This window comes from Protopterus annectens, chromosome 3.part1 (assembly GCF_019279795.1).
Source record: "Protopterus annectens isolate FY-2018-M chromosome 3.part1, PAN1.0, whole genome shotgun sequence".
NCBI classification, from domain to species: Eukaryota; Metazoa; Chordata; order Ceratodontiformes; family Protopteridae; genus Protopterus; species Protopterus annectens.
In genome coordinates this window covers 115,610,847-115,636,214 of record NC_056732.1, presented here as the reverse complement: position 1 = coordinate 115,636,214, position 25,368 = coordinate 115,610,847, and the positions used below count along the sequence as shown (strand labels likewise).

The window sequence follows — 25,368 nt, the reverse complement described above, 5'->3', positions numbered from 1 at the left end:
GGTGAGGGTATCTGATAATTCCTTAACCAAATCCCTCTGGAGTCTAGTAAAATGTGCCATGAAGTTTAAGAACTTTAGAGCGAAGATCGATGAAGCATATATCCTGTTACCAAATCTGTCCATTGTTCTAGAATCTCAGTAAGGAGGATGGACAGTGGGGCTCTCATCAAAAAGTTCCTTCTTGGTGGCAGCCACCACCACCATGGCATCTACTGCTAACTTTTTGGCCCAATATTGGTGGTCTTCAGGAGCTCATAAGATTTTATCTGGTATCCAGGGGATTGGCTCTATAGAATCAGGGGCCTTCCAAGCCTGCTGCGCGATCAGTTTAATAAATCATCAGTGGGTGTGGTCACCCAGGAAGTAGATGGACAAGCACCAAAGACTTGCAAGTACATGGATTCCTCAGAGGTCAGATCTTGGGGCTTCCAGTTACCCCTCTGCTTGAGAATCTCCAGGAAGTCTCCAAAGGAGACATCTTCAGGGGCTGACTGGGGGGAAACTTCCCCTTCATCGAAGTCCATCTCTTCAATGATAGATTCTTCCGGGGAATCTAGGTGCTTCCTCTTGCATGTCTTCTTTTGGGGTCATTCCTCAGTGGGGATCTCTGAGGATGACTCTGAAGAAGAGGGGCCCTGTACAGGGGAAACTTGCAGCTTCGGTGCTCACTGTCTGGATGTGGAGTATGGTGGCTGCTCTGGAAAGGAAGGTACAGATATATGCCACTACAATGCAGAAGGGGCCAGCTGAGAGCCCACTGAGGCTAGCACTCTCTCCATGACTTGGATGACAGGCCCCCCCCAAAGAGAGATGGGAGCCCAGAACCAAGAAAGACAACCTCGGAAATGAGGTCACACCACACTCCGAGAGACTGCCCTCTGAAACAGAAACCATGGTAGAACTCACAACTGTCAGGGCTTCCAGAGCTAAGGTCAGCTCCAAATAAAAAACAGGAGCCAATCTGAAACCCTTGCAACTGACAGCTGACCCACAGCCCCGTCAAAGTATCGGCCCCGAGGGAACCGAAGATGTCAGGGTAGAGCCTGGTGCTGAGGAGGTAGTGCCTGATGGCACTGGGACAGCTGGAACCAGGGAAATCAAAGTTGTGGACTCCAAGCCTCCATAGGAGATCAGAGGAAGAAATTCTGGAGGAGTCCTAGGAGAAGATACCCCAACTCCAGAAGGGAGAGGGGCCTGAGAAGGGGCAGGGATACTGCTGGCCACAAAAAGGTGATCCACCAACCTCACAATGTCTACCTCAAAGAGACTCCTGGAGGATCAAACAGATAACCCCAAGGGAGACTCTGGCCTTTCCAAAAAAGGGCTGGGTAGTTGACCCTCAAAAGGGTCTATGGAAAGGGAATACCTTGCCCTAGGAAAGTAAATAATTTCAGACTTTGGCAACAAAGGGGTGGACACAGCCTGCAGTGGTAAAGATGGTGAGGTTTGCTCTGAGACAGAAACTAATGAAGCCAGTCCAGACACTGGTGCCGATGGTGCCATGGGTACAGTGGTTAGTGCCAAAGATTCTTATTCTGATAGCTTTGTTACCTTACTTTCAGTTCTGAAGAAACAGATGGAACCGGGGACTTGTGTTTCTTAGTCACCTGTGCTGTAGGGGAAACCAGCACCGAGTGGATCCTCTTTTTGGGCTGTTCAGATCTAGAAGAGGAGGAGTCAGACCTAGACAAGTTTCTCCAAAAGGTGATTTCAACATTCCTTTTAAAATCAACTTATTTTGACATTCTATCAAGGTCCTATTACTAAAGACCTGTTAAATCACACAGTCTTGGTCTAAATGAGATGCACCTACACAATAAACACAAGAAAGATGCCCATCTGAATCGGGCATCTTTCATCCACAATCTTGGCACTGTTTAAACCCCGAAGTGCCTTTGTGTTTTTCTGCCATAATGGCATCAAGATAAAAATGAAAAGGAATTGCTCAGCGCTCACACACACACACACACACACACACCACACACACACACACACACACACTTAAGGAAAGTACAAAATCCTTCCAATGATGGTAGGTAGACAGATAGCAAAATGGTAAAAGGAAAGAGAAAAGAAAGGAATATACCAGCAGAAAAAAGTTATGACTTACCATAACGTTTCATCTGTGTTGTCAATCTTCACTAATCCTTGACTGTGGGCTCGGTTCCGAGCCTCAGAACTGACTCTGCCATTTACTTCAGCTTACGCCATCCAAACTCTTAAGCTAGTCTCTACCCATAATGCTCCTCTCAAAATTACCTCAGATTGAGTTTGCCCAACATAGTGGCAGACAGACAAGCAGAAATTATACTACTACTAATAATAATACAAGTAGTAATAATAGACATATAATCAGAGACCAGACATGTGTCCCTAATATGAAGCCAGCCATGGAAAATTCAGTCCACTAAGAGTCTCAGGTTGGGGGAAGGAGGGGGGTGTCAAGGATTAGTGAAGATCGACAACACAGATGGAATGTTACGGTAAGACATAACTTCTTCATCTGATGTTGTCAATCTTCACTCAATCCCTGACTGTGGGACAGAGTCCACAGCTACTTTAGTCTTAGGAGGTCTCACAGAAGAATATTCCTAAGCACCATCGAACCATATGATGCCTGTCCCCTAGAGGCCTGATCCAATTTGTAATGAGTGGTAAAGGTATGTAGAGAAGATCAAGTGGCCGCTTCACAAATATCATCCAATGATGCTCTGGTATGAAAAACTGCAGAAGCTCTAGTTGAATGAGCTTTAAATGGGCATGGAAGTTGGAGCCCTTTTGACTGACAAATACGAATTATTAATAAAAAAAATGTACATTTAATTACAATTAATAAAAAAATCTGCACATATGTACATAGGTACATAGGTCATCTTTAATTACTTTAACATCTTAACATCTTTGGTAAATAGAACTGAATCAAATGAACAGAAATGGATTATAAGGTTTCAGGCAGACAAAATACCTGGCCTGAATAGTAAAGTTTCTTTGAAGCCATTTCTCAAGGCTAGAGCTCTTAAACATTGATTTTTATTAATTAATTATTTCTGTCATTGTGAGGTCAGATAGTGTATGTATGTTTTAGCAATTCTACTAATTTATTAAATAATTGATTGAATGATTTATTATATATTTACATATTTTTATTAATAATTGGCTGCTATAATGCCACTGAATTTTAGCTTAATTCTTATCTATGTTGCTATTACTATTTTAATGTATTAATACTGTATATTAAGAGCCAAATTTAAACTGTGTTACAGCATTTTAGAGGTTAAGTATGCAATTAAGTTATCAGCCTATTTGATTGGCTTATTTGAATGTATATAAGCAGTTTCTAATGTCATTTCTTATTGTAGTCTGAAGAAGTGGATGATATCCGTGAAAGCGCTTACTTGTTTTCCTTGGAATAAATTATCTTGTGACTTTTATTCAGCCGTGTGGAACCAGTGTGTTTTTACCTAATCTGCCTTACTTATCACATTATTTGGTTCCATAGTCAGTTTTAGAGGCCTTTGTTTTTTCCTCAGCAAGTTCCTTCTTCATGGCTGCCACTATCACAATGGCATCAATGGGTATACCTTTGGACCAGTGTGGCTCATCCTTAGGGGCTGATAGGATATGATCAGGCCTCTTAGGGATCGACTCGGAGTCAGGCATCTTCCACGCCCGATAAGCGATCAATTTAGTGAGATTGTCAGTGGGTGTAGAGATCCAAGAAGTAGAGGGTTGGGCATGAAAAGCCTCCAGGTATACTGACTCTTCCGAGGAAGGCTGGATGGAAGATCAGCCACCCCTCTGTTTCAGGATTTCTAGGATGTCCCGAAGGAAACTTCATCAGGGGGTGACCTGGGGGAACCTTCCCCTTCATCAAAATTGGTATCTTCGGTGAAAGACTCCTCCGGGGAGTCTAAGTGCTTCCTCTTGCACTTCTTCTTTACAGGTACTTCCTCAGGGGGATGATCCAGGGAAGTATCCAAAGAAGAAACCACCAAAGTGGGTCTTTCCTGGGACTTTTGTGCCTTCTGTCCAAGGGGTGAGAAGGATGGCAGCTCAAGTCGAGGCGATATAGAAACTTGTCCCGGCAGGGATGGAAAAGACTTTGAGTCCCCAGTGGACAAAGTCTTCTTCATGATCCGGAAGGCTGGCCCGCGTGTAGAGGGTTGGGAGCCCAGAACCAAAACAGACTCCTTCAAAACTGGGGTCACATCCCGCACCGAGGAGGTGACCCCTGAAGCAGAAGCCTGGGTCGATCCTACAAAGGCTGAAGCACCAAGGGACATGGACAGCTCTGAAGTTAAGAAAACTGATCCATGCACCTGGGACCAGGCCAGAGAGTCTCACCCCAGGAGGCCTCCAGTGCCAAAAGCCTGGAGGAGCTCATAGCAGCTCAAGGTACTAGAGAAGAGGAGGCTACCAGAACTGAGACAGTCAACACAGGGAGTGTCGGAATTGAGGGCTCCAATGACTCAGTAGGAGTTGGAGGAGGAGGAACATGTGGTGTCGTAGATAGGCTGGTTCTGATGCCAGAGTGGCTAGGAACTGAGAACAATCCTCTCACCATCAGGAGCAAATCCACCAGTCTCATAATGTCGGCTTCCGAGAGACTCTTAGTGGATTGAATCAAGGCAGTCGAAGGAGACCTAGGGTGTTTCACTTCCAGGAAGGTGCTTGGTGGCCTCTCCTTAAAAGGTTCAATAGTTGGTAAATATTTTGTCCTTGGGAGCAAAGGCAGCTTTGACTGTTCTGGCACTGAAATCTCTGTGGGTGTCGAGGAAGTCGCTGTTGGCACCGATAATTTTGTAGATGCTGAGTCAGTTATACCTTTCGGTGCCGAAGAACTCTTTGACACCAAAGGCACTCTAGAAACCTTCTTGGACGTTTCCAAGGTACTTGAAAGTGAAGAAAGTCTTTTCTTACTAGAGGAAAAAGAGGAGGATGTTGAAGTGCTGCCTTCAGTTCTAAACCCAGAAATGGCTTCTTTGAAATAAGATTTCAGAAGTCCCTTAAGTACTAATTTGTTCTTACATTCAGTAAGAGTACAAGTAGAAAAACCATGACAAATTCAGCAACTTTCTTGTAAGTGGACTTTCCCCAAACAATAAACATGAAGGGTATACCCATCAGAATTGGGCATGTTACTCTGGCATTTCTGACACTTTTTAAATCTGGAGGTGCCTTTAGAGGATTTAACTGGAGAAACCTGTTTTTCAGCCATAATGCAAATAGTTTCACACACACAGTTTGACAGAAAAGGATATAGAAACAGAGTTTTTTTTAAAGATAATAAGAAAAAAGGTAGGGAATACCAACAATGGTAAGTAAAATATACCTTAAAAAGGTAAGTGATGTACTAACAATGGTACTTGAAAAAACTACCAATGGTAGTATAGGAAATAGGAAAAATACACACGCATTCTAAGGAGAAGCCAAAATAAGAGGAGGGGGTAGACAGTAAGAGAGCTATTTGGAAGAGAAATAGATAAATATCCAAAAAGAGATTATAAATAGGAAAAAACTTACTTAACAATAGGCAAAGGCTCGAGAGAAGGTTGAACACATCTGACACACAAAGCGGCAAATGAGATCTGAGGTAATTTTTGAGTGGAGCATTATGGGTAGAGCTTTATTCGAGAGTTTGGAAGGCGCGAGCTGAATTAAACAGCTGAGTCAGTTCCGAGGCTAAGAACCAAGCCCACAGTCAAGGAGTGAGTGAATCAAAGGATCATGGGAGGTTACTAGGCCATTGGCCCTGAGGCCCTTATAAGCCTAGCCAAGAGTTTAGCCTATGTTTAGACAAGTCAGCATCCAATGCCCCTGTCCAAGTGGAATCCCAGGGGTATATGTTTATTTATTTATTTATTTATATTTGTTGACCGGGAGTGTCCGACTGGACGTAGGTCCATTTTCAGCGGAGGCCCGGGGAGAAAAGCTCCACAGTTAAAATAAACAGACAGTAGTTACATTGGATTACATAGGGATTAACAATGTACATAGCAATTACTTACAACATATTTACAGATGAAGAACATAGTACATCAGTAGACAACTAGAATCTTTATCTGTGAAGAACATAACAGACATTAACAAATGTTACAATAAGAAGTTCCTGCTGTATAATAAGTACTAGGCTTATGAGCATCTGAGCTTGCTATAATCAAGGTAGTTAGTGGAGTGATAAGAAAGGTAGTGGTTGGATGGGGTGGATGATATTAGAGTGGGAGTTGCAAGGGCATAGCCAGCATGTTTTTAGGTGCGCTTTTAGTAAAGTTTTGAAGTGGGTGCATGATGGTATGGAAATAATTGTGGGTGGGAAGGAGTTCCATAATTTGGCTATGGTGCAAGAGAATAGTGCTTCACCAGCAGAGTTATTGGCTTTAGTGATCTGCAAGTGATTTTTGTTGCTGGATCTTAGTGGTCTGGTGGTGCGATAGGGTTGGAGTAGATTCTGAAGGGATGGGACATTTAGTGGATGGTTTACTAGTTTGTGGGTGAGTGAGAGTTGATACCATTGAAGGAGGTGAGGGAGTTCAAGCCAGTCCACTTCAGCAAGTGAGAGACAGTGGTGACTATGGTAGGATGCCCCTGTGGCGAATTTGGCGATTTTGTTGTAGCAGGTCTCTAGCTTGTTTAGATCGCATTGCCTTAGGTTGGTATATATTGGAGAGGCATAAAGTAGGGTGGAGATAAGGTGGGAATTTGCTACTGAAATCTTTGCTGCTTTGGTGAGAAGTTGCTTATTTCTGTATAACGCTCCTAGTTTTTTGTGGACTTTTTTTATGGTCATGGATATGCGAATGTCAAATTTTAGTTTATTGTCTATTTCCACTCCTAGTAATTTGGTGTGCTCAATTGGGTATATAGTGATGTTGTCTTTTGCTGTGATGTTAAAGTGAGAGTTGTTTTGAGTATGAGGTAATATGTTCTGTTTCCCATCCAGTTATCCAGGTTGCGCTTAAAAAGGGGTAAAGAGGTAGTCTGCTTGACATGGAGAGGGAGTCTATTCCATAGATGAGGGAGTCTCTGGGACACAAATATGTCCCACCATGCAAGTCCTGTTGATGTCACAGATCAGGTTGAGGCTGCGCATGTGAGTTACTCGAGTGGAGCTTGGCTTGCGGATATGCAGCAGTCCATCAAGGTGGGGTCCGTGATTGCCTTGTATGCCAGAAAGAGGTCGCCTCTGAGGAGTCTGTATGAAACTGAGTAGAGGGCTAGGGATTTTAGCCTATCTGTGTGTGGTAGATGTTTGAGGCCCTGGATTCTCCTGGTGAGGAACATCTGTGGTCTCTCCAGCTGCTGCATGTGCTTTGCGAGGTACATGCCAAAAGGGCATTGTACTCAGTAATGGGCCTTATAATGGAAGGATACAGGGATGGTATGACCTCCTTGCCCCTGGATGAGACACAATTACTTATGAGGTGGGCCATGTAGAAGGCTTTCTGTATGATGGAAGCACCGTGGTGGTCAAATGTCAGGTTGCTATCAACCTAAGTGCCCAAATCCCTCACGACTTATTGCATGCTTAGGACATTGTTATTAATGTGATAATTTGTGGGGACGTCACTCTTCCCAAAGGAGATGATGATGATGCATTTTTTTGGTATTCAGCTTGAGGCCATATTTCTGGCACCACATATTTGTCTGAGTGACACTCTCTTGGAAGATGTCTACATCACTAGGGAATTGATGACAACACCCAGCTTGCAGTCATCTGCAAACTTGGTCAGCCATAGCCCACTGGTTTTGGCCTGCACCTCAGAAAAGTATATCCCAAATAATAGAGGCCCCAAGACTGAACCCTGGGGTACACCGCTTGTTATGGGTCACTGTTTGAGGTGGCTTTCCCTATTTTGACTAGGTGAGTTCTGTCAGTGAACCAGTTTGCTACCCATCTGGTAACATATGGATTGATGCCTAGTTGAGAGAGTTTATCTATTATGCCTGAGTGGGGAATAGTGTCAAAGGCTTTGGCCACGTCAAGGTAGGCAGTGTGCACCATCTTCCCCTCATCCATGGGTTTGGTGACTGTCTCTAAGAAGTCGACCAAATTTAGCAGATATGACCTCCCTTTGATGAAGCCAAACTGTGTGGGATCAAGTGTGTGGAGGCTGTCAATGTCCTTGTTAATGAGGTCCATGATAATCCATTCCATGGCCTTGCAGATCAAGCTAGTTAGGCTGATGGGTCTATAATTTCTCAGATCTGTGGACGCTCCACCTTTGTGTAAAGGGATGACAGTCGATGTCCTCCACTCAGCTGGGATGAAGCCGGCACTCAGGCTTTTGTTGAATTAGGCACCTAATGGTGCTGTAAGTTCCTGCCTGAATTATGCAGCCTGGTATGTTATCAGGTCCAATGGAGGCTGCATTTTTTTGCCTTTGAGAGAGCAGTGATGACTTGTTCCCTAGATATAAGGAGAAGGGTGCAGGTACTGGGAAAGTCCTGATTTACTGATGGGGGGACAGAGGGGTGAAGTTTTTGGTGAATCTGTTAGACAGCAACTTTGCTATATCTACAGAATTTGTATATGTGGTGTCCTTGACCACCAGTTCTGAACAGATCTGGGTGCTTCCTTTGAGGCTGCGGACATATGTGAAGAAGGCCTTATCATTGTAGCTAGTAGATGTGTCCAGTTTGGACTCGAAGTTTGCTTTGGAGGATTTCACTAGTGCTCTTATTTGCTTATTCAGGCTAAGGAGACATTGCTTCCAATTGAGAACCTGCTCGTTCTTGGTCTTGGGCAGCAATTTTTTCCTTTTGTTCTAGAGTTTATTTATTGCAGATGCCCACCAGACAGGTTTGCTCTTCCTTGCAGAGGATGATTTAGTCCTGTCGGGTATTCCTGATTCCATGCATCTATATGAATGCTTGTATAGTGCTTTGGTGTAGTTTTGGATATTGGTGCCAGTTTGAGGGGGAGGAGGCTGTGAAGCTGTTTATACCATCCCTCGGGAGGCTGTAATCAGCTCTGGAAAAGTTTTTATGTCTGATCCTAGAAACAGCTGGGTTGTGGGAGATGATGACTTCGAAAGTGACTGCTTTATGGTCAGATCTTACCAGGGAGGATGATACTATAGGGATGCTGCAGTGATTATTCATCTTGGTTAATACCAAGTCCAAGATATCATCACCTCTTGTGGGGGTATCGACTAGCTGTTCCAAGGCATTTGCATTGACAAAATCAAGGAATCTCTGAGCATTTGTGTTCTGGCACGAGTAATTCTTCCAATCCATGTTTGGGAAGTTAAAGTCACTCAGGATCAGGGTAAAGGGTTGAATCTTGATAGACTCAAACAGGTCCAAACAGGCAGACTGGGCATCTTGAGTCAGATTTGGGAGCCGATAGCTAGCTATGATTTGAATAGGAGGTCTTGTCAATGGTTAACTGCACCTGGAGTGTTTACTGTGTTATATTGTTTGACCAGCCTGGAGGTATGTATGTCTTTAATGTATACTGAAACTCCATCTCCTTTGGCTTTACTGCCCACAGTTTGGGGTCTGAATGTATGCTAGGATGAGTAACCAGGTAAGGCTGGGGTGCTCTCTGCAGCTTTGAACCAGGTTTCTGCAACTACATAGATGTAAGCATTTTCCAGGGTTAATAATGCTTGCAATGAGTGGAGTTTCATGTTTAAAGCATTTTGCAGCATGACCTTTAATTTGTGTTTTGTTGAAATTTTTATGTTGGTTTTATCGACCTCAGAACTGTTCCTAAAAAAGGCACTATGGGGGAGGCGAGAGCCTTTGCCAGAAGCCTGAAGCCCAGGCAAGACACATGCAGGACATCTCTGGCAAACCATCGTGGTCTGTCGATCATATCTTCCCAGGCTGTCAGGTACTGGATCCCCCTGGAATGACACCAGAAACTAATACAGTTGGTAAAGTCAATCATTTTCTGTTTGTATTGAGGCATCATTTTGGGTGATGGCAGAATGCTGCTTTAGGCTAGGGACATACCTACCTAAGACACATAATCAGCAAGCTCAATCATGTCTCTCTTCATATAGTCCAGAGAGGTATGTCGCAAGTCATTAATGCCAACATGGACTATGACAGAGTCATAACAGTTCTTGTTGTTGAGAGACTTGAGTGCATATGTGATATGGCGGATTCTGGTACCTGACAGACAACTAACCATGACTTTCTCCTCATCCAGCCTGGTGAGAGGTACATCTGTGTATCTCACAATGGTGTCTGCTATGGCTAATATGTTGGGTTATGGTGAAGCCTTAGTGGCTGTGAGACACAGGTGTGTGGACTATGCATGGTATGTGATATGGAAGGCTGTGGAGATCACGTGTGTTTTTGCCTCGGAGGTCTCCTTTGTTTGGGTATGTTTATGTGGAGGACCTCCGCATATGGGGTGTGTATTGTGTAGGTGTGGGTGGTGTTTGAGGTGTAGTGATTGTGTTGACAACATTTTCAGTGCCAGATATACTGGCCTGAGGGGGAGCGAACATGGACTCTAGGTTCTTAATGTAATTGCATCTCTCACAAATTGTGTTCCTAGGTGGTAGTAGTAGATGGCTGTCTGTGTATCTGAGACAGTTGCTACATTGTCTCAGAATGCCCATGTCAACCAGACTGGCAGGAGAAACTGTAGGAAATTGTTCATCAATATTTCTCAGAATCTGAGAGAGAAAGGCCAGGGAGAGCTAAGGGGTGGGCCTAAAGCCCAAGTGCTTAAACCAAAACTAAGAGCTTAGAATAACACTTAACAATTTAGACAGGCTATAAACAAGCAGTAATGAATGCAACAGAAATTATGCAGTTGAACACTTTAGAGAGCAAGAAGCAAGTAGCAGGAAAAGCAAGAAGAAGTAACAGAGTAGTAGGAAGATCAACAACTTAGACCTCGCAAAGGCCTTCGACACCATTCCCCATTCAGGTATTATAGATAAGCTCACCAGCCTGAACATAAACCTCTATGTCACGAGATGGGTTGCCAACTGGCTCACGGACAGAACCCACATGGTAAGAGTTGCGGGAGCTAGGTCTGACTCTAAACCGGTTACAAGTGGCATTCCCCAGGGCTGGGTCCTAGGACTTCTCCTGTTCGGCATATACTTCTCAGAGGTACAGGCAAGCAAAGAAGGACTATGGCTGACCAAATTTGCAGACGACTGCAAACTAGGGGCTATAATTGACTCTCCGGTGGACACAGACATCCTCCAAAAGGGTCTCAGTGAGACAGATACCTGGGGTCAAAACCATGGCCTCAAGCTAAATGCCAAAAAGTGCATAGTCATCCCATTTGGAAAAAACAAAGTACCCACAAACTACCACATAGGTGGTAGCCCCCTAAATATAGAAGATGTAATAAGGTATCTGGGGACCCAAGTAGATAGTAACCTCTCCTTTGATAATCACATTGCCAAAGTAGTTAGAAAATCCTTCTATGTGATCCACCTAATCACAAAAGGGTTTTCATCCAGATCAAAAGAGGTCATTGTGCCCCTCTACGCATAACTCATCAGACCCATCATAGAGTACAATGCACCATTTGGGATGTACCTTAAAAGACACCTGTAACAGCTCGAAAGACCACAGAAGTACCTCACCAAGAGGATCACTGGCCTCAGACAGATGCCCAATGCAGCTCTACTGAAGAAACTCCAGCTGTACTCAGTTGCATACCACCTACTCAGAGGTGATCTCTGCCTGACATACAAGGCCATGTCCAACCTAGAACTGATGGACATGCTCCACCTAAACAAAACCATATCCCCTCAAGCCACACGCTCTAGGGATCTAAACCTCACCACAACAATAAATAGGACATGTTGGAGGGATAGATTCATGTCCCAGAGACTTCCCATGCTCTGGAACAAAATTCCAATCTACATTAGGCAGAGCTCCTCACTAACCCTCTTCAAGAGAAACCCTGACGAGTGGATGGGAAACAGAAAGTTTACCCCGGGGATCACTTCAATGGCTCTGCTGGACAAAGGCACAGGAAACTAATCTAAGGGGTGGCGAAAGCCAACACATTCTGGCTAGGCTTATAAATGCCTTTGGGCAGATAGCCTAGTACCTACCTATGAACATCAGATTAGTAATTAGGGCTACCTTACCAGGTAGAAAAAGGGAAAGGGGGGGTTACCACCGATGGTAATGGAAGTATACTGAGAGGTAATGAGGTAGAGAAAATTCATACACTAAAAGTTACGAGAGAAAAAGGAATTACAATAATAATAACAATAATAATGATGAGAGGAATCTTATAAAGAAATCACTTAGAAACAAGAAAAATTTTAAATTAGCTGGAGAGTAATGCCTGACATGTCTTGCTGACAGAGTGACAAACGGGATCTGAGGTAATGGAGAGAGGGACATTGTGGGTAGAGTCTTAGCCTGGGAGTTTTTTTGGCTGGTGTGAGCTGTATAACAGCCGAGCCGGTTCCGAGGATTGGAACCGAGTCCCATTCATCAAGAATGAGTGAAGACTGACAACATCAGGTCAATAGTTCTCAAGAGCAACACAAAAATTATTATAAACAGTAAAAAATAATGAATGTATGAAAACATTACACTTGATGGAATTTTTGTTTTGATGCAGTTCCATGGTGAGAAATTTGGCACAATTATACCAGACGTATTGTTCAAAAGTCCATATACATTTGAATCACAGATTGAATATGGAAAAGGAAGAACTGTATTAGCTGTTTAGAGGTTAGTAAAAAAATAGTGTAGTTTTATAGACATAATAGGAGAAAGTGTTTTAAAGGAAGGTAATTGTGAGAGAAGGTACATTATGAGATGAATGAAGTAAATTATTTGTGTTGGATCTTACAAGTGCTTTAGAAGATGATAGAAGAAGACACGGATGAAATAACAGTCAGAGGTAGTACAGGAAGATGGACACGATGCAGATTTATGGTAGGTTACTACTTTGAAGGGGGTGAATAGAAGGAAGTCAGGGTAGTGTCTTTCTTAGGAGTACAATACAGATACATTTACCTGCTTTCCCAATATGTTCAGCATTTTTGGAGGATGTATATCTTGAATGCCCTCTGGGGCCTCGTGTTTGGTGGCCAGTAACACTACAATGAAGATGAGAAGAGGTCTTTTACTCCAGTGGGGCCTATCCTTGGGCGTCCACAGCACTCTGTTCAGCTCGCATTAAATCATCTCCTTGACATCTGGCTTCCTCCAAACCTTTGAGCACACCACATCAATAAGTTTGTCTAGCAGGGATACTATCCAGGCTGCTGGGGATGAGAGCCTCCAGGCTTCTTTAAATATTTCTTGCTTGTGGAGGTGTGGTCAATGGGCCATGATACCCTCTGTCTTATCAGTTCAAGAATCACACAGAATTTGGTCTCCTCCTGAAGAGATTGGGTGAAGCTTCCCCCTCATCAAGATCAATGCCTGAGGAGGGGGGAGTCAAAAGGGGAATCTATGTGCTTCCTCTTTTACAGCTTTTTCTTAAGTGAACTTTGGGGGAGGGATCATCAAAGCTCTCCTGCAGAGGACATAACCAAGAGATGAGGTGTGTCTTATGCCTCTGAGATCCCCTGTCCTGGGGCTGAGATGGATATACAGCCTAAAGGCTCTGCTATCATGGTGTATAGGGGTAGAAACAATGCCTGTTCTTGCTGGAGATCTGGACCAATTCCCTTTGCACTGAACCTTTCACTTAAGTACCTAAGACTAAAACCATTGACAATGCCACATCAGTGCACATGCTGAAGGCAGGAAATCATCAGCACTGACTATCGGCATCAATGACTCTTGCACCAAGGCAACTGAGGAGGACTTTGGCACTGAGTAATGGAAAGCCAACAGCATCAACAGTAACAACAGCCCTGAAAATATTGCAACTGGAGTTGGTACCAGGCTCTGTGGCCTGTGGTAGGAAAAGTAAGTTCTATATTAATATAGCTAAGAAAATCTTCTTCTTCACCTTCTCCTTTTGGCTTTTCCCATTAGAGGTCACAACAGTGGAACAACAGTCCGCAGAATGATTGACAGTGGAGTTTTACGTTGTCGTACTGCCAGCCTGGCACCCAACCTTCCACAGAAGATACACACATGCACACACTCACATCTAGGGCCAATTTAGAGTGTCCAATCCACCTGCAGCATGTCTTTGGAATGTGGGTGGAAACCGGAGCATTCGGAGGAGACCCATGTGACCGGAGGGAGGACATGCAGACTCTGCACAGAAGGCAAGAACTGAACCACAGAACCTCTTACTGTGAGGCAGCAATTAATATAGTAAAGAAAATGTGAAAACTAAATACAGTTAAGCATCTGCAGTTCCTTTCTGCTGTGAATGAGCTGACGATTTAACAGTGCTGCAAAGTACTACTACTTACTACTAGTAAGCTAAGATCACAGTCACATTCACTAGTTGTTAATGACACTTTTTTATGGAGCAGTTGCACTAGTTTCATATAAAGTCAATTTAATTTTAGGCTTGCTTTCGCATATCTGAGTATTCCTTTTGATTATCTCTATACAGTCTATTAGTCATTAAAACTGGCTATATTTACATTTCAATTTGATAAATGCAAAACTAAGAATTTCAGTAAAGAAATGTTAATTGTGTATACAGATATAGTCAATAAATATCATTTTGCTATGCAAATACTTTGGGATTAGCAAGTTCATCTCTATGTCCAAAGCTTATAGATTTATAGAAGAAAATATTTGATACACTGTTTGCTAGTAAGACTTCACCTAAAAGTTAAAAATCAGTTAAGAGTACACTATATGGACATCTCACAGTTCTCAATCTCTTGGTAGAGCAACTTCAAAAGTGAAAATTATTGACTGCTGTATTCACAGAGACAAGGTATGTTACAATGCTTCATTTACAAGAGGATGCCATCTACTGAGTAACAAAGCACATTGCAGATATTTTAACTACTTTTGCTAGTTAGTGCGTTTCTTCTATTGATTTTTTCCATCGCTTTCTTAAAGGCCCCAGGCAATCAAAGTCTGCACGGTATGTGAGCTAAACAATGGACTTTCAGTGACCCCAATATCAATCCCCCCTCCCTCAAAGGACTATAAGCCTGACTGGTTCAGGGTTCCTACAAGTGCTGCAAATCTCACACGTTAAAGAATAAAGCATAAAGCCTGAAACAAAAGAGTGAAACTGCATTTTTCTAAAATATTAAAAACAAACCCTTAAGGATGTCATCACATTTTGGAGGTTTTTGCGTCTTCATTTAAGTTAATATACAAACTCTTAAGCTGCACCACTTCGGGGTAGGTTATATTTTATTACTGGCAATTTCAGTCTCTAGGATTCAGATTCTGTGATTCGGTATTTATCAGTGCTTTTTAAACACTCCCATATGTAAAGCAAAAGAGTATCAATGAAGGTAACCCATGAGAAACAAATATAGTATCCTGGCAACTGAAGTGAAACAGTTACTGTCATTAGTCACACTACCTGTAAATCATTCAGCTGCGTCTTTGCAATGGCCTTCTTCTCATCCAGTTTTTCTTCAGTTTCTTTCTTCTTAGCCACAATGTCCTCCAATTTTTCACTGAGAACAACATGTTTCTAAAATACAATTGCAACAAAATAATTTTATGTCAGCATGTGTCATCTTTAACATGTTTAGAAACCATTCACTAATAAAAAAATACAAATAATCAATATGTTATAATAGCTTGTTGATGCAGTACAGAATCCTCAAGACAGGTCTTTATGGTCTGTTTTTTGAAACTTGAATGAATTGCAAAAATATCTGTATATAGTTTTAAAAACTGGTGAATTAATTCTGAGATTGTTCTAGGCCCTTACAAATTAGGCTGGGCTATAATCAGACCCAAAATACCACTTTATCTAGTTATTATATTTAAAGTAAAAGTAAAATAGAACCAACAGATAACAGCAATTTCTATTGATCTTTATACCATGGTAAGAGCATTATAAATTTACGAAGAGTATGGTAGGCACTCAGAATTTATCGGACAATTACAATTTAGATGACAATAAGTCCTGACATGGTAGAAGTACAGAAATTAAACATTAGGACTCAAATCCTAATATTCACTAGACAAAAAGCTATGGCTTTCTCCATGAAGTCCACAAACCCCATCCCAGCAGTGGTTACATTCCAGCATGCATATATGAAAATTCAGATCTTGAAAGATAGAATGCATTCATATCTTTGCCAGGATGGATTAAAAGTGACCGCTTGCAAAGAAATATAAGCATGCCTTTGCCAGCACGCATTGCACTTAGCTGTTAAATGGACTACATCACTAATAAGAAGTTATGTACCTACCATAACGTTCCATGTTAGTTGTCTTCATCTTGCCTTCTTTCTTGCTGTTTGGGATCGGCTCCGACTTGGCCATCTTCAATAGCTCGAGAGCTGTTTACTGGCTCGAGGCTACCCCTTATCCCATGATGCCTAGCGACAGCTACCCAGATCTCGTTTGAAATAGCTAATCCCAGACATATTATGAGAGAAACCAGTTATCAAAAAACTGGTTGTTCCATGCATCCTAAAATCTAGAATAGGTTAGGAAGACCTAGCCAGAAGAATAACAATAAAGAATACTCAGCCAGTGAAAAAGGATTCCTCTTGATCCACTAGGACGGGGTGATGGAGGGAGGGATGCAAGAAAGAAGGTGAGATGAAGACAACTAACATGGAACGTTATGGTAGGTACATAACTTCTTAATGTTAAGTTGTCTATCTCGCCTTCATTCTTGCTGTTTGGGACAGCATCCCTATCACCTAACATCCTGGGTGGCTCAGTGGAACAGACTCTCCAGAACAGTGGAACCAAAGTCAGCTCTGCTCCATGAGACCAAATCCACCTTGTAATGAGAAATAAAGGTATGAGGGTTTGCCCACGTGGCAGCTGCAGAGATGGAATCCATGGGCAACCTAGACTGAAAGGCTATGGAGGTGGCTAATGCCCTAGTAGAATGACCTTTCAGTTTAGTTGGTAACTCTTTATTCCGTAACTGGTAAATAAATGTAATAGTGTGGGACAACCATCTGGATAAGGCCACCTTGGAAACTGGGAGACCTTGTTTGTTTAAAGCATAAGAAAGGAATAATTGGTCTGACTATCTTATTTCTTTAGTTCTATGTAGGTAAAAATGCAATTGTCTATGAACGTCCAATTGGTGAAGCTTGTAGAGCAGACTTTAGGAAGAAACGAAGGATTAGTCCTCAGAGCAACTCTGTCCTTGTGAAACACCAGGTAGGGAGGACGAACACATAGTGCTTGAAGTTCTGAGACATGCCTAGTTGAAGTGATAGCAACCAGAAAGAGTGTCATCCAAGACAGAAACTTGATGGAGCAGGATGCTGCTGGTTCAAAAGGAGGCAGAATTAAGGAAGTTAGGACTAAATGAAGGTCTCAAGGAGGAGGGGGATCTCTAACTGGAGGTCTAAGAAGAGATGTTCCTCTCAAAAAAGCTTTACAGAGCTTATGAGACATGATGTTAGAATTTGTCAAACCGATATGAAAATTAGAAAGGGCCGCTAATTGTACCCTAATCATAGTGGAAGCGGCCCTGGAGTGAAAAAGGTGTGCTAGGAATTCAAGAATTTTGAGGACTGGTGCTGAGAAGGGATTCACATTCCTAGACTCTGCCCAAGAAGAAAAACGTTTCCATTTGCTAGCATAAGTTTTTCTCGTTGTAGATTTATGAGAGGAAATGATAATCTCGCGGACTGCTGGGGAAATGCTGGGAAGCCTGGCTAAGGTTGGACTTGGAGCAACCAAGCTGTGAGCTGTAGAGTTTGGAGGGATTGATGCAACCCACCTGATTGATGAATCAGGAGATATGGAATTGGGTCCAGAGTCCAGGGCTGATCGAGAAGGTAGGGGTGCAGGAACCATATCTGTCAAAGCCAGTAGGGGGCAATGAGGATCATTTTGCAACCCAATGATTTTGCTTTCTGTATGAGTTTCGGTATCAGGGGAAATGGAGGAAAGGCATAAAGGAGTCCCTGAGGCCAATTGTGGACTAGAGCATCTTTGGGTATGTGACCTGGAAGCGGAAGAAGGAAGAAGTAGCTGCTGCATTTGCTTTTGAAAGGGGTGGCAAAAAGATCGCAGCAAGGCTGTCCCCATTTGCAGAAGATAAGATCCGCAACTTCCTGATTCAGAGACCACTCGTGAGGCATGAGGATAGCTCTGCTGTGCCTGTCTGCTATGACGTTGGATCTCTCAGGGATGTGCATCGCAATCAGAAAAAGTTGAAAGGAAATCACCCACTGCCAAAGTCTGAGTGCTTCTCGACACAGGGCGTAGGATCTGGTTCCGCTCTGCTTGTTGATGTACCACACCACTGACATGTTGTCTGTTTGAATTGCTATGGTCCCGGAAAGAAGAGAATCTTGAAGGGCTTGCAATGCTAGGAGCACAGCTTTCATTTCTAGGACATTTATGTACAGATGGTACTCATGAGGTTGCCAAGTGCCTTGGACTGTCCTGCCCAGATAATGCCCCTCCACCCTATCAGGGAGGCGTCTGTAGTCACTGTGGCTACCGTAGGGGGCTATATGAAAGGTCTGCCCTGAGTCACTAGTGGGGAGACCATCCACCAAGAAAGATGCCTTTTGCATGCCTCCGTGATCAGGATCATATGAGACATGGGTAGCTTCTGGAAAGACCACTGCGTGAAAAGAAGCCACTGAAGAATTCTCATGTGGAAACATGCTTATGGAAGTAGAAGAATGGCAGCTGCCATGGAGCCCAGAGTTTGAAGGACATACCTGACTTGGATCCTTTTGCTCTGCATTAGGATTTGCACTTGTTGATGAATTCTGGACACTCTTTCCAGTGGTAACCTTGCGGACATTTCCCTTGTGTTTAATCCTGCTCCTATGTAAGTGATAGACTGTCAGGGCAACAAGGCAGATTTTTCGAAATTTATTGTAATACCTAGCTGGGTGCAAGATGTTATCGTATAATCCCGCTCTTGTAAGAGTTGATGTCTGGTGGTAGCAGTGAGGAGCCAGTCATCTAGATATGGAAACACCTGGAATCCTTGACATCTCAGGTGAGCCGTGACCACTGCCATACATTTGGTGAACACCCTGGGGCTGTGGTGAGACCAAAGGGCAGAGCTCTGAACTGGTAATGACTAGCCCCCACCCAAAAGCGAAGAAATCTCCTGGAGCATCTGCCCATCTTGATATGGTAGTACGCATCCCAATGATCTATCAAGCACATCCAATTGTCCTGACCCAGGAAGGGTAGAATGGACTGTAGCATGACTATCCGAAACTTTGTTCTTTGTACAGATTTGTTTAGTCTGCTGAGATCCAGAATCGGTCTCCAGTCCCCTGTCTTTTTTGGTACCAAAAAGAACCTTGAGTAAGTTCCGGATCCATGCTGGTCTGCGGGGACTTCCTGAATGGCTCTTTTTTCTAGCAGTTTTGAAACTTCTGTTACTGCTTGCTCCTTCAGATTGGGTGGAACATCTGGAAGGGCCTTCTTTGACTGTAAGGGAGATTTATGGAAGGGAATTTTGTAACCTCCGGATATAATGGACAGTACCCATCTGTCTCTTGTTAAATTTTGCCAGGCTTTTGGTTACAGCAAAAGTCTTCCACCGACTGCCTCCAGAGGTGAGCAGCCAGGCAACCCTTCAGGGATGTTGGAAGGGCTTGTCAGAGAAGGATTCTCTGTTGCCCTGATTCTGCGGACCCCCTCTGCCACAAGGGCGGTGTTTATTATTGTTGTTTTTCCCTCTGCCTCTGGAGGAAAAATCACTATGTGTGTCAGGCAAGGCTCCCTGAGATTTGCAGAACCACATTTTCCCACTCTTCTGACCCTTGGGGTAAGGTCTAGAGGGAGTGGAAAAATGGACTCCCACGGCAGAGAGAGTCTTGCCTTCTTGCTCACACCTAGTCAACGTGTCTTTCACCTGTGGCCCAAAGAGAAAGGAGCCATCGAAGGGGGGATTGGTGAAGGATGCTTGAAAGGGTTCTGCAAAGTGACACAGCCACATCCAAGCATGCCTCCTGAGGGCCACACCCGTGCCTGTGGCTCTACTCGCTCCATCAGCTGCATAGGAAATGAGCCTCATGGAGGAATTAACTACAAAATTAAGAGTCACTAGCTGGGAAGCTACTTTGGCTTGTACTCCCTCAGCTGTAGGATCTTGAAGGGTATCTCCAAGCTCTTTAAGGGGATCCCTTCGAAGGTGAGTAAAATGACATAGATAGTTCAGGGACCTCATGGAGAAGGTCGCTGAAGCAAACATTCACTTTCCGTACCTGTCCATCGTCCTAGACTCCTTGTTAGGGGGATGAGCAGATGAAGAGGTCTCTGCTAACTCTTTTTTGGTGGCTGCTGCTACCACCATGGCATCAACGGGCACACCTTTAGAAAGGAATTGCTTATCCTGGGGGGCTGTAATAAATTTACCAGGTCTCCTCGGAGTTGGTTCCACTGTGTCCAGAGCTGACCAAACCTTTTGAGCCACTACAGACATAAGTGGGTGGAAAGGAGGAGAAACCTAGGAAGTGGAAGGTCGGGAACCGAAAGCATCCAGGAATACAGACTCATCCTCAGTAGGGGCTAGGGGAGTCCAGTTCCCCCTCTGCCTAAGCATTTCAAGGATGTCTGAAAAGGAAACATCTTCAGAGGTGGATCTCGGGGACCCTTCCGATTCATCTAAGTCTGTATCAGAAGTGACAGACTCAGGGGAGTCAATGTGCTTCCTCTTGCACTTCTTCTTCCAAGAGGGCTCCTCTGAGTGATCAGGGGAGGCCTCGGAAGAAGAGAAAACACCCAATGGAGGAGGAGCAGAGTTTGTCACAGACACTATGGGGGGCGGAGCTGGTAGTGGAGCTGTCTCAGGGGACAGCACACTCCGCATGACCTCAAAGGCGTCCCTGCCTCGAGGCAGAGAAAGCTCTGGTTCCGAAGAAATAGGAATCTTTCTCTGCGCCGTGGGGACGCCTCCGAGGCCGATGTTGGAACTGAGCTCAACTGCGCCGATGCTCCAAGAGGGAGATCTGGGTAGAACAAGGGTCCGATGCCACTCGCCCCCTCGGAGCTGATGAGGGAGCCCTGGCATCCAGATTCCTCGATAGAAGGAACTATCGAGGTAATCGGAGCCGAAGTCGGAACCGAAGGAGAGATGGTGATTAGAGCCGACGGTTCCACTACTCGAACCCCAACGAATCCTGGCTCCGAACTCAATGGAGGCGGAGGAGGAACAGAAAAAGAGGTGGATGGAGCTGATACCTGTTGAGGAGGGCTAGACAATAATTTTGCTAGTGCCTGTGATTTAAGCAACCTACTTACTACTCTCTCCACATCATGATCCGACAGCCTAGAGGATCGAGAGGAGTGAGATGAATAGTGGCTACGTTCACTTTGCAATAATGGAGACTGAGGAGCCACATGAACTGACTCTAATGAAGGGGACCTCAGTCTCTTATAGCTCAAAGATGGCTCCGAAACATCCAATGGAGCCGACGGAGGGGTTGACTTGTCGGTGCCAGCCAGAACCGACATACTCGGTAAATCCTGTACAGGAGTCGGCTCCGAAGGTGGAGCCAATGGTTTAGTGGATTTTGGGGATTTCACTGGCTGGGAACTCTTTGCCGGTGAATCCTGAGGCTTTAACAGACCCCTAAGGATCAATTTGTTCTTACGCTCCTGCAGGACTCTTGGACTAAAGGCATGGCAAATAGAACAAGAGTCCTGCAGGTGAACAGCGCCCAAACAATAAATGCAGCTAGTGTGCCCATCTGTCAGAGACATTTTCTGACAGCATGAGTCACACTTTTTAAAGCCAGATACTTTAGCTTCCTTTGACATGACCCAACTACAAAAAACTACGTACCACAAGGTAAACACAGACAGACAAATAAGTACTACTCTAAACAAGTACACCTATAAATATATAACCTCTGTATTTTTTTTTTTGTTTTGTTTTAATGATAGCAAAAAAAAAGGAAAGGAAAGCCTCTAAGTTAAACGGCTATCCTAGGGAGAGGGGGAGGGAGGAGAACTCTCTAACTTAAACAAGTTCTAAATAAAAGGGAAACTAAGAAGAACGAAGTACTTCAACAACACATACAGAATAAAACTAAGAACAGTAAAATATCTATTCGTTTAAAGGGTCTAAGAGAATATTTTTTTACACAAAAAATTGAAATATACAAGCCTGAGCCAGAAAATGACACACCTCGCAGCTGAAGCGGCAAACGAGATCTGTATAGCTGTCGCTAGGCATCATGGGATAAGGGGTAGCCTCGAGCCAGTAAACAGCTCTCGAGCTAGTGAAGATGGCCGAGTCAGAGCCGAAGATTGGCTCTGATCCCAAACAGCAAGAATGACGGCGAGATAGACAACTTAACATTATATATTACAGCCTTCCCTTTAAAGATTTTGCTTTACATCCTGCAACTGTATACAAAAACATGTGCAAGTACTTAGAAGAAACCCATTAAAGAACATTGAACTTATTTACTTAGAAAAGCTCCGACATTTCAGGACATTTAACTCATTAACACCAACAGAATTGAGAATGCTGTAGAGTTAATCATGTCTATAGCACTAGCTATGTGGATTGCCTTGTGCCACTCAAGCCAATAAAACTTGAAAAGCAAACCACACAGTATTTCAGTCTCACTGTAACTTAATCATAGCACTAAATTTGTGATATTCAGAGGCACAATTAAGCACAGTAAGTCTGAGAATATCACCTCAGCTTAACAAGAAATGCAAAAAAGCTACTTATTTTGCTCATCTGAAAATACTTTCTCACATTTTTTTTTCTTCTGAATTACAACTTTAAGCAACTGCAATCTAGCCTGCTGGCAGTCACGAATGGTACACTTAATTAACTGTCTGTTGTTAGACATTAATGAGATCAATTAGTAACATTAAATAAATAGAATTTAAGTGTAAGTACACCTTTTTGATAGTCTAATGGGTCACCTATTCTTGAACCTTTGAAATGGGTTTGGGCCAGATAGGAACTTCTAGATTAGGGTCTTCACTACTCCAGTACTAACTAGATCTTTCTACACCTCTAAATGGAAATGTTTTTCTATGTTTTCAGCAGGTATATTTAAGTGTAGTGGACATATGAATACTTTTTGTTTCCTCTTTTACTTCTTCTCCTCTCCATGCATTGATGAGAACTGTGCCCTGGAAGCTCTCTTGACTGATTTTATATGGATGGCTCCAGTTTCTTCTCAGGATTAGGCCTTCATTTGTTTGTACAAGGTAAGACCTGTGAGTTCCAGCTGTATAAAGAACCACAGAGTTGGGCTGAATGGATCATACTCGTCAAGAAGATAGTATAATCTCACAATGTCTTCTGGGAATGGCCTGCTTCATTTTTTGACCCTTTCTTACCATAGTTCTTCTGGTACTATTGTATTAATATGCATTTCTATATCACATTTGTCATTTTCCAGCTCCAACAGCACTAATAAAGTTGGCAACCTTGTTCACATTCTCCTGCCCATAGGTAAGTGACACTCTCATAGGTCGAAGGTGGTATGCAGTAGTACTTTAGGAGTGCTAGACAACAGTCCTGATTTTCATCCAGGCAACATTCTTTCATTATATGTTTTACAGCTTTAATGGTTCACTGTATTTATCCATTTGCTTGCTGGTATTTTAGCCTCACTGTGGTGTGGCAGAATTCTCATTCAGCCATGAAATTGTGAAGCTCTTGGCTCCTAAACTGAAAACCACTGTACAGAATAAGAATCTCTGGAATGCCATGATATGCAACATTACCTTCACAACTGATAGCACAGTGTTTGAAGATGTGTTATCACTTCAGGGTACCTGCAGTAGAAGTCCACAACAAATGTGATGCATTTGTCTGAACTAAAACAGGTCAGTTACTATTTTTGACAAAAGTTGATGTGGAATCTCATATGGCCCCATCTCCATCTTTATTTGGCTTTTATGAAGTATGTAATATGAGTGGCATTATTTTATCATAGTCTTTATCTTGATGGATATGCTTGTAACAATATTACATCCCTGGCTCAATCTCTGTATTTTACCATACCGAAGTGGGCTTCCTCGATCCAAAGCAGTAGGTAGATTCACAATGCTGCAAGCACTTTAACTTGAATGGATTTAAACTAAAGCTCCTGAATGTGACATTTCATACCTAAAGGTAAATAAAACCATGCTGCATTTGGAGTGGGATATTCTTGTTTTCCACTGGTCACCCATTTAACACGGGATTATTTAGCAGCTGCATCTCTAAGTAACTCTCAGTGTACCGTTCGAAATGTCTTTGCTTTTCCTATGCCATGGGCAGATAATCCATCACTGAAAACACTTCCAGTTTGTTATACAGCTCCTCCTCTGAGATCTCATTAAATAGCTAGGCTTCAATTAATCTGACACACACATTTTTTAGCCTGTTTTTTATGCCACTAAAATATCAAATATTTGCATGACTACCATCATTATCTGTAGTTTGAGTAGTGCTTTGGGTAGTAGCTTAATAAAAGTGATAAGTAGCTATGTACTCACCATTAATGATGCATTTGTGTTTTCTCTTTTCATCATTCACCACCCAAAGGGTCTCAGATCTGAATTCAGCCACTTCCATAGACTTTGGTTCCTCCCCTTACCCATAATCTTCTTCTTAGCCTACATTACCTCAGATCCAGTTTGCCCTCTAGTCAGCATGCCATCTTATGCCACAACATGGTATCCAGTAAAAAAAACACACTCAAAATTACATTGCATTCCAAATAGAATAGAAAAGAGGAAGGCTGGAGCTCATAAAGAAAGGCAAACAGGAATCACTCCTCAAAACATACTAGAAGCCCAAATGAAAATCTTTCAAAGCAGGAAGGGGGCAGGAGGGTGGGAAGTTGAGGAAGGAAAAAATAAAACAGATGCATTGTTATGGTGAGTACATAACTTTTGTCACTGATGTTGTCTTTTTTGACCATTCTTCAACTAATGGATGGTCCTCAGGGAAGGATATTCTGGAGTACAGCAGAGCCAAACACTGCCAAATCCCTATATAAGATGTCCAATTAGTAATAAGCAATAAAGGTATGAGCATTGGACCAAGTGACACCTGCACAAATGTCATCTATGAAAGCTTTAGACAAGAAAGCAGGAGATGTGGCCACAGATCTTGTGGAATGAGCCTTAGAGGGTTTAGGTAATGTCACTCCTTTATTCTGATAAAGGAAATGCAATCAGTGAGCTATCTAGGTAAAGTTACGTTTGGTACCGCCTTGCCCAATTTAGCTTCGGAAAAAGAAATCAGCAATTGGTCTGATTTCCTGAAATCTTTAGTTCTATGGAGATAGAATCTAAGCTGACTGTGTACATTCAACAGGTGGAGCATGTATTCTCTCTTGTTGGAAAACCTTGGAAACAAAACAGGTAGATTGATGGACTGGTTAGTAGTTG

At 43.1% G+C, this 25,368-nt stretch overlaps 1 protein-coding gene across 1 annotated transcript in view; it reads right to left on the bottom strand.

The window, feature by feature from the left end:
- LOC122797639 (coiled-coil domain-containing protein 178-like) overlaps positions 1-25,368 on the bottom strand; it is a 2,875,483-nt gene that overhangs the window by 2,033,739 nt on the left and 816,376 nt on the right. Inside the window, exon 7 of the mRNA XM_044066184.1 lies at positions 15,410-15,523. Coding sequence (XP_043922119.1) covers positions 15,410-15,523 — 114 coding nt within the window. The remainder of the gene's footprint in view (positions 1-15,409; positions 15,524-25,368) is intronic.